At 44.3% G+C, this 10,099-nt stretch overlaps 1 protein-coding gene across 1 annotated transcript in view; it reads left to right on the top strand.

Annotated features, from left to right (window-relative positions):
• Positions 1 to 4,504: 4,504 nt before the first annotated feature.
• The window catches only part of ASB5 (ankyrin repeat and SOCS box containing 5), a 52,408-nt gene continuing 46,813 nt past the window's right edge, over positions 4,505 to 10,099 (top strand). The window contains exon 1 of the mRNA XM_074951188.1: positions 4,505 to 4,752. Coding sequence (XP_074807289.1) covers positions 4,557 to 4,752 — 196 coding nt within the window. The 5' untranslated portion in view covers positions 4,505 to 4,556. The remainder of the gene's footprint in view (positions 4,753 to 10,099) is intronic.

Raw genomic sequence — 10,099 nt, 5'->3', positions numbered from 1 at the left:
GTTTAAATTTGGAAAAGTTACAAACACCTGTAAACAGGGTGTTATAATGGAAAGTGTTCGGCAACTTTAACTATAGATGTCACTACTAGCTCCATCTATAGTTAATAGCTATTGTGGTTGGATTTTTGCTTATTAACAGAATACTCTGTTTTTTTGTAGAGCTTGAAATTTGGGAGCAGTTGGGACGATAGAGAGTACACCTGGGGTGCAACTGTATAGCGTAAAGTGAAAAGCTCCACCAGGAGGAAAACAATCCTCTTCATCAGCAAATTGTGCTTCTTCGTTGTTCTGAATGGAGAATTGGAAAAACAGAAGTGCTTCAAACCATTGAACTGTTTAAGTACTGATAAGTAAGGCTACGTTTTAGTCATGGGTATTTTTAGTAAAAGTCATGGACAGGTCACGGCTGTAAACAAAAATTCATGGGCCCGTGACCTGTCCATGACTTTTACCAAAAATACCCTCCCTGACTAAAACTTGGGCGGGGGACTGCAGGTGCTCAGGGGGTGGGGTGGGGGGAGGGTCTGGGGGTGCCGCGGGTGCTGGGGGAGGTGACCCAGGACCCTCACTGGTGCTGGGGGAGAGGGGGTGTTTGACGGGGTTGGCGGGGCTTCCTACCTGGCTTTGCATCCCTACAGCTCCTAGGCAGCGGAGGCAGGGGTCAGGGCTGGGGCTCTGCTGCTCCCGCCACAAGCGCCGGCTGCCGCTGCTCCCATTAACTAGTAACCACAGCCAATGGGAGCTGTGGAGGCGGGGCCTGCAGATGCAGGCAGCATGCGGCATGGAGACCCCCCTGGCCCCTCCACCGCCTAGGAGCTGCAGGGGGGCCATGCCAGTGGGCGCTGGGGAGCCCCCCACCCCAAGTTAAGTGCCCCCCAACCTCTTGCCCCTAGCCCTGAGCTCCCTCCCACTCACTCAAGCTGCTGCTGAGCCAGCACCAGCCACTGCAGAAGTCATGGAGGTCACGGAAAGTCACGGAATCCATGACTTCCATGACAGACTCGCAGCCTTACTGATAAGTACTGATTATCTGATTGAATACATTCTTTATAACACCATGAAAAGGTGAGGAAGAGAGTATGAAACTTCAAACACTGGATGTATGATTAAGGAAAATATAATTTCTGTTTCTTAATGATTGAAGCGGAAATTGGCAGCTGTGGTTAGGAACATAGTGCACATTTATCCCTATGGAAAACATGTCACTTCAATTCAGTGTCAGATAACAATATGCCAAATATAAAGAGGGATTTTCATCTGGCAGTTTCCCAAATACTCACCGATACTTCTCACTATATTATTAGGAAAGCAATATTTATGCTAGCTGGTTGCTGAAATATTTATGAACAAACTTTAAGAAGAAACTGAAGTATATTTTCAGAGTATAATTTTCTATATAAAATGCATTATTTGTACATTGCTTTCTCTAATTATTCCTGTGATTTTGCATACATTCAAATTTCTTCAGAAAAAAACATAAAACTTTGCTCTCTTTAAGATAAAATTAAAAGCCCAAGCAGAGAAAGGGCTTGACATTTATTCTCAAACAGACATTCTCCTCTCGCCCCTCTTCCCACAGAGGTTTCTTCATACATTAGATTTCGGAACAGGGTTGCCAGGTGTCTGGTTTTCAACCAGAAAACCCGGTCAAAAAGGGACCCTGGCAGCTCCGGTCAGAACCGCTGACTGGGCCATTAAAAGTCTGGTTAGCGGCACAGCACGGCTAGCAGGCTCCCTGCCTGGCTCTGCACAGCTCCCGGGAAGTGGCCGGCATGTCCCTCTGGCTTGGGGGCAGCCACTGGGGCTCCACGCGCTGCCCCCACTCAGAGTGCTGGCTCCCTAGATCCCATTGGCTGGGAACTATGACGCTTAAACTGTGGCCAATGGGAGCTGTGGGCGGTGGCGCCTGGGGGCAGCACATGGAACCTCCTGGCCATGCCTCCGCCTAGGAGCCGGAGGGACATGTTGCCACTTCCCAGGAGCTGCCTGAGGTCAGTGATGCCTGGAGCCTGCACCCAGAAACCCCTCCCTTGTCCCAACCTCCTGCCTCAGCCCTGAGCCCCCTGCCGCACCCAAACTCCCTCCCAGAGTCTGCACCCCACACCTGTTCCCATGCCCCAACCCCTTTCCCCAGCTCAGAACCTCCTCCCACACCCTAATCCCCTGCCCTAGGCCTGAGCCCCCTCCTGCAGTCTGAATCCCTTGGCCCCAGCCTGGAGCCCCTCTCACATACCCTGAACCTGTCATTTCTGGCCCCATCCCAGAGCCCGGACCCCAGCCCAGAGCCCATATCCCTTCCATTCCCCAACCCCCTGCCTCAACCTGGAGCCCCCTCCTACACCCCACTCCCCTCATCCCAGGCCCCACAACTGAGCCCACACCCCCAGCTGAAGCCCTTGCCCCCTTCCAAGCCTCAACCCCCTGCCCCAGCCTGGAGCCCCCTCCCAGGCTCTGAACCCCTCGGCCACAACCCACAGCCCCCTCCTGCACCCCAAACCCCTCATCCCTGACCCCACCCCAGAGCCCGCACCCCCAAATGGAGCCCTGACTTCCCCCCACACCCCAACACCCTGCCCCAGCCCCAGTGAAAATGAGCAAGTGAGCGAGGGTGGGGGAGAGCAAGCAATGGTGGGAGGGGGGGATGGAGTGAGCATGGGCGGGGCCTCAGAGAAGGAGCAGGACATGGGCAGGGCCTTGGGGAAGGGGCTGGGCAAATGCATTTGGTTTTCTGCCATTAGAAAGTTGGCAACCCTTTTTCAGAAGCCATTGCACTTTTCACTTTAACAACTTAGTCCGGGAGCTAGGTGGTATGGTAGATACATTATTTTGCCATTTTTCCTCTGGAAATATGCATTGACATTCTATTTTGAGTTTCATATGAAAATGTGTTTGGTGGTTCTGCCTAAGGGCCTGATCCAAAGGTCACTGAAGTCAGTGGGCATCTTTACATTGAATTGAGTGGGCTTTGGATCACGCCATTAGTCTCTCCTCCACATTTGCCACCATTCTAAAATTCATAAAGAATTCTGTTTGATTTTTAATTGTTGTGCAAAAGAGCCAGGAATGGAATAGAAAGGTGTTTCAGTTTTAAGATTAATATAGCTTGGCAGATCATATGGGGAAGTTCACACGTACTACAGTGTGACAGATTCCAGTCAGTGGTATTAGTCTCTCCGTATTATGTGCATCAAATTAGAGCAAATTAAAGGAGTAACCTGACCTGGTATATTTAACAAAAGGCCTTTGTTAAAATTTCTGAAAGAGTAGGAAGTTACAGTATATATTTGGGTTGATAATTTCATACCACATTTAAAGATATTAATTCATTTTTTCATTCAAAAATTTACAAAGAGAAAGTAGGGTGAGATCCTCAGCTGTTCTGTCCTCGTATGTTATTTTTGCATTGTGTCTCTTATAGAAGAATCTTGAGCTATCCTGCTGATCTTCAGTTTGTCTCACATTGTGAAGTCATTGCTTCCTCGTGAGCAGTTACTCACAGTAATGGAACTGCTGATCAGTGTGAGTAATGGGTTTACAGTATATGAGCAAATCAGTTATCTTTGAAGAATGTAGGGAATGTGTTCAAAATAGGTCAAGATGTAAGTCTGCCACATCACAGATATAAAATAACATGGCACAGCATAATAAAAATGTGTATCATAGACATCAGAGATAGAAAAGACTTATTAGCTCATCCAGTTTCTCTCTTTGCCAGTGCAGGATCATTCCCTATAGTATATTTACTGGGGTGTTTTCCTGTGAATTTTTAAATATTCTGTGCAACAGATCTAACCGTAAAAGCAATATGGAATTTGTTTCTCCTGTCAGCTATTTGTTATTATTTCAGTTAAGTTATGTAAACCATACATACTAGATGCATAGCAGGTACTTTGGAGCAGCATGTCACTATTCCTGACATTCCTGAATTAAAGAGACACTAAACTGGTATGGCCCAAATTTATTCTACTTTTCATTTTCTTATCTGTTTGCAAAGTCCATATATTTCAGAAAAAATGCTTTACTGATAGGATATTAGAAAAACTTATGGCAGCAGTCCTATATCCTAGAAACCTAACAATAACAAATAAATGTACATGAGGAACAGAGAGAACATATCTGAAGGAAAATTGATTTCATATTCAAGGTTACAAAGAGCTTTTGTTGGCAACACTGAGTAACAAACGAGTCTTAAAATAATGCTTTTGACAGTGTTTTTTAAGTAAAAATAGAAAAAACTAGACAAATAAAAATGCAAAATCTGGAATGAAATAGACCTTTTAAATGGAAGAATCTTGGAAACTGTCAATGTCAGAAACTCTGTGGATATTCCGCTCCAGTTGAATACCATCAGGTCAGCACGAGCTGTAGTGAACTTAATACTATGTACAGTATAAATAATCCTCATATTTTGAGCAGCAAGCATCATGACCAGCTGATATTTTCTTTCCTCAGGACCAGCTGTTCCTGGCACTGAGGAGTGCCTGACTGGAGCCACATGATCTTATCAACACATTTGAGAATTGTACCGAAACACTGACAAACACTCTGGTGCAGCAATGACTGTCATAGAGGAAAATCGCCCTTTTGCCCAGCAACTATCCAATGTCTACTTTACTATACTTTCACTTTTTTGTTTTAAACTTTTTGTGAAAATCAGCCTTGCCATCCTCAGTCACTTCTACATTGTAAAAGGGAACCGTAAAGAGGCAGCAAGGATAGCTGATGAATTTTATGGAATTCCTCAAGGGCAAGGTATGTGTGTACTTATTACTGTATCTTAGTTTATTGCCATTGGTTTATTCTTGTTGTAGTTAATCATTTAACTGCTCATGTGATTTTAAAAAATATTTCCATTAAGCCAAGTTGTGTGTGATTTTTCCCCCCAATATAAGATAGCTCGTATTACAACAGTGTTAGTTTGTTTATATTGGGCCATATTCTTCCATCCTTACCTTAACTAGAATTTTTCTCTGTGAAAAGCTCCACACGTTATGAGTATGGGTAGCAGAATCTGTTCTACTATGGTCAGAAAATCTAATTGTTAGCTCTCTGTATATGTTTGATATAGTTTATAACAAAAAATGTATACGAAGGAAAGCTCCAGAGAAACATATCTATTAGAAAACATAGTTTATAAATTGTAGATTAATGTGAGGTACTGTATAAATCTGAATTATTATAGGCAGCTCTGCTAGTGACTCCTATAGTTAAGGCTGCCTAACACTTCACATTACAAGACCCTACTTTCAGTTGCATACATACTCCTAAACTTTAACTATTGAGCTGAAATTTCCTATGTCAGGTGTCTGACCCAGGAAGTTTTTTAGAACAATTCAACAAAATCAGTTCATACATTTCTGAGAACAAAAATATGTTGCTTTGCCCATGTTAAAATTATTACAACCATTTCTTTGAGACACTCTAGAATCTTCATGCTTTAGAATAGGGACTTGAAATTTGGCAGGAAGGTCACCCAGGTGTCAGAGATGGGCTTTTTGGCGTCCTCATAGAAATTCACCCACATTTGGGCAAGTTGTAAGCCTCTGAAAATTGCAGTGTGCATGTGCTCAAGCAAACATTTGTTAGTTTGGCAGCATTATTCTCCAAAGAGTCCATCTGTACTAAGCAGGTTCTATCTCCACAGTCTATGTGCCCACCAGACTGCATCTGCAGCATCCCCACAGAGTGAATGACCATGCTCCTGCTCAGCTCAGGACTTCAGAGATGATGTTTCCCTGCAATTGCTCCTATATCTGTCTGGGGTCACTCCAAGCACTCATGTAGCATGGAGGGAAAGGCAGTGTGCTGAATTGAATGCAGTGGGGTGAGGAGCTTGTGAGGGACTGAAACAGGAGCTGGGTGAGAGAAGAGGACTGGGTCAGGCTGGAGTGAATAGGGGTAGAAGGAATCAGGCTTGGAGGAATAGGGTAAGAATATTTAACTGTCATAGCAGACTCCCCTACAGAATCTGGAATTGAACTCAAGAGTCCTGAGTCTTATTGTTCCTTTGCTATCAGCAAACATCTGTGAAATCCTCTGCCAAAATACGGGTTGCATCTTCCTATATGGCTGGTCCATATAAGATAATGATTTACTACTGCTGAAAGTGACTGTTAGCTCAAGTGGTAAAGAGGTCTGTGCTGATCTAAAGGTCCCAATTCTGCAAGTGACCCATTGGGCGGGGTGGGGTGGGGTGTGTCAATATGGTTCCACGTGATGGACTTTCTATTTTTCAGTTTATTTTTTTATATGTCACTAGTTGATGGACCCAGAAAAAGGCCTCAGAGAACATGTATATTTAAGGTGAAGGATGATGATGTCCTTAATTCACATTGTTGCACTGAGCAGTTATTTTATATAACATTGGTTTTTGTTAAGAACAATATGTCATCCTTAACTTTGGATTTCTTAGCTCTTGTCTGCAACACAACTTTAACGGTGATTTGGGGTTAATTTAAAAAAATAATTATTCCCAGGAGGTTAGTGGGGGAGAATGTGGCTGAATTCTGTAATTTAAGTTTAGTGATGTTAAATTTGGTGAAAGTGGATTTGTTTTAATGAAAGGAGATAGATAGTGACGGGCTGTGGTAAACAGAGCAGGTCTCTTGTTAAAAAAATGGAAGGTAGTCTCCGAGTTAAAAATAACAAATGTGTAACATATGTTGCTTTGGGACTTCTGAGGTTCATCTGGGTGCTCAGCATCAGAGTTTCAAAAAAATAAACATGCATGTATAAATTACAGTAGTCACAGACTGAACAAATTTCTATTTCTAGAAGTCAAATGTGAATAAGAAATTAAAAATACTTTTTCTTTTCTGAGTCATCCATTTCAAATAGCAAAGTTAATGTCCTAAAATAAGATTTAAGAGCCTAGTTCTGTTCCCAGTGAAGTCAATGGTAAAACTCTCATTTCAAAAAATGGCTTCAATAAGAGAAGGATCAGGTCTATTATAAAGTTCCCATTAACTGGATTATTCTTTAACTTTGGCCCTGATCTTCCAAACATTCACATGTTTACTTTGTTCTCATAGTTGTCCCATTGAATTCAATGGGACTGCTCAGGTATGTAGCACTAACTAGTTAAGTGTTGCAGGGCCAAGGCCTCTAAGTTTAGATGATTATGCCTAGTTTTCCCCTTCCTCATGGTGAAGTGTACCCAAGGTTGGTTATTTTTCAGGGCAAAAATGTGTAAAGTCATGATTCTAGTTACAAAAGAAAATGAAAAGTCATAGCACACAAAGTTTTATCCCATTTTAAAATCTCATATTCCACCAAATTGACATAATTGAGCCACTTTTGTATGAAAATAGTCATGGAAAAAGTATTGCTCATTAGTGGACTGCCATGACTTTTTTCAGGAAAGACATGGGTGTCACTAATATGCAACCTTGGTTATCTTGTGTGTAGATATTGTTGCTCCTTTGGCCTCAGCAGTTGCCAGTATTTGGGACCTTGCAGGATTATTTCTAAGTGCAGAAATGATGATAGAAGTCAGGTATATTCTTGGTGAAATCCTGTTTATTTACAAAGAATATATATACAGTCCTGTTTTCCTGAACACAGTACAAGCAAACAGCAGCAACAGCAGTCAGCCTCTCCAGTCAGTTTTGTGCCCTGAGGAGTTCTGTCTCTCTGCATCTTCTCAGGGCCATACTTAGGCCTAGTCTACACTAGAAAGTTAGGTAGAAGAAAGCCACCTCATGTCGACCTGTTAATGTATGTGTCTACACTACCGGGTCCTTTACACCGACCTAAGTTGCCTCTAATGTCGACTTCTATAATCCACCTCTGCAAGAGACATAGTGCTTAATTCGATTTTCATGGGTCAACTGCAAGGTAGTGCAGATGCAGTGTTGTGTAATTCAACTTAATTGGTCTCCAGGTGATGTCCCACGATGCTCATCTGTGAAAGCTCTGGAGGTCATTCTCAACTCTGCTGCACTGCAGCCAGGTACACAGGAAACAGTTCTTAAAGTATAGGCCTATACAGGCAGGCCTGCATATCTATATCCTAACACCAGTTTGAGCACAGCTGATCCTGGAGACTACATGCCCCAAACTCGCTCCAGCCTGGTCTGCACAGGAGGTGGTGGATCTCATCACTGTGTGCGGATAGAGCTCCGATCCCGCTGAAGAAATGCTGACATCTATGCAAAGATTGCTCGTGGAATGGGGGAGAAGGGCTACACGAGGGACACACAGCAGTGCCGTGTGAAAATAAAAGAACTTCGCCAAGCGTACCAGAAGGCAAGGGAGGCGAACAGTCATTCTGGTGACTGAACCCCCCACATGCTGGTTCTACAATGAGCTGCATGCAATTCTTGAGGATGACCCTACCAGCAACCCCCTGAAGCAAAGTGGACACCTCACAGGTGTTTCAGTCTAGGGCCAACAAGAAGGACATTATGGTGGATGAGGAGGAGAATTGGAGACGGGTGAGCGATGGATCCATTCTCCCCGAGAGCCAGGAAATATTTTTAACCCTGGAGCCCTGTGGGTCGCACAACATCATGGTGGCCGACCGTGATGCTGGGGAAGGCACCTCTGGTGAGAAAACAGTTACAATTAAAGTCCAGTTAAACTTTAGCAGGCACACACGTTCGGTGGTATTGCATGTTTACTGTGAAGAAAAAGCGAGGTGCTGTGGTTCTTTGCTTACAAGAGGCTGCACCAGCTTTGCAGAGGGTGGCCCCTGGAAAAGACTGTTTTTGTGGACTGGGATAGCCTGGGAATCCTCCATGGCTATCTCTAGGAAACTTTCATAGAGATACTCTGCAATCCCTTGCAGATGGTTTCTGGGCAGGGCAGTCTTATTTCTTCCACCATGGTAGGACACTTTCCCACGCAACTCCTGAATTAATTCTGCTGGCATTCTTGCGGTACACAGCATAGCATCATAAGTGTCTATACCCAGACACTTGCAGCATCTCCTTCCTTTCCGCCTCTGTTACCCTCAGGAGACTGATATCACATAGGGTCGCCAAGGGGAAATAAGGGAAGTTCTCATTAAAAGTGCTCTTAAAAGGAAAAAAAGGACATGTAGACCCACCCCACACCCGCACATTCCGGATCACCAAACCACGCGGCTACTAATGTGCCTTTAATGTGCTCAGCATGGGTTGGCAAGTAGCTTAAAGTGGCTGATAGGGAACTGGGGCCCCACATGAGAGATTCCACAATTTGGGAGTGAAAACGTTCCCCCCAGCCCTGTTCATAAACAACTTCCCGTGGTGCTGTGGGGAAGGGCCATTGTTTGACTAGCTACCTCTACTCCCAACATGAGCCTGCCATAAACTTCATTAAAAGTGTGCTCACCCAGGACCCGAGGGGGCTTATTCATCAGGGCTGGAGCAGCAAAACAGCACAGTGAACAGTTATGGACTCTGATTATGTTATGGCTTGCACCTAGTGTAATAAGGGATTTTTTTTTATGAAAATGGCCTTGCTATGGAAACATTTTATTCATGTACAATGGCACCTTTATTTTTTCCCATGACTGACAGCTGGAAATGTGTCCTTCGGCATGTTATCAACACCTGAAAACAGACTTTCGCTGATTAGAAGGAGGAGAAAAAGAAAGCGGGAGGACATGTTCACCGAGGTAATGAATGCCTCCGAGACAGCTGACACAGAGCTGAGAGCATGGAGGATTTCACTGTCCGAGAAGTTAGACATGGACATGGAGAGCAGGAAAGCTTCCAATGAGCAAGAGCATGCGGCGCAGGATAAGATGCTTAGGATTATGAGGGACCAAGCAGACATGTTGAGGCGTCTGGTTGAACTGCAGGAACAGAAGCAGGCGGTAGAGTCCCTCTGCAGATCCTGGTGGAAAGCCAGCCAGTTTACTTTCTAGTGGTGGGAATTTAGATTGTGTGTCCAAGATAGGTTCCTTCTTTTTGGAACACATCACATTTCTTTGGGTTCTGTTTTAGATTGGCAGTCTTAAACTTATCACTAAGACTATGATTTTTACTCTGTGGTCATGGAAATCATAGAATCCGTGACTTCCAGTGACCTCCGTGACTTCAGCCTGCCTTGGCCAGGAACTGCGGGGTACCCTAGCTGCCTGGTGGGGGTACCCTGGAGCTCACAGGTGGGA

Source organism: Natator depressus, chromosome 4, assembly GCF_965152275.1.
Source record: "Natator depressus isolate rNatDep1 chromosome 4, rNatDep2.hap1, whole genome shotgun sequence".
NCBI classification, from domain to species: domain Eukaryota; kingdom Metazoa; phylum Chordata; order Testudines; family Cheloniidae; genus Natator; species Natator depressus.
The sequence above is the reverse complement of the archived record's forward strand: the minus strand, read 5'-3'. Positions and strand labels throughout refer to the sequence as shown.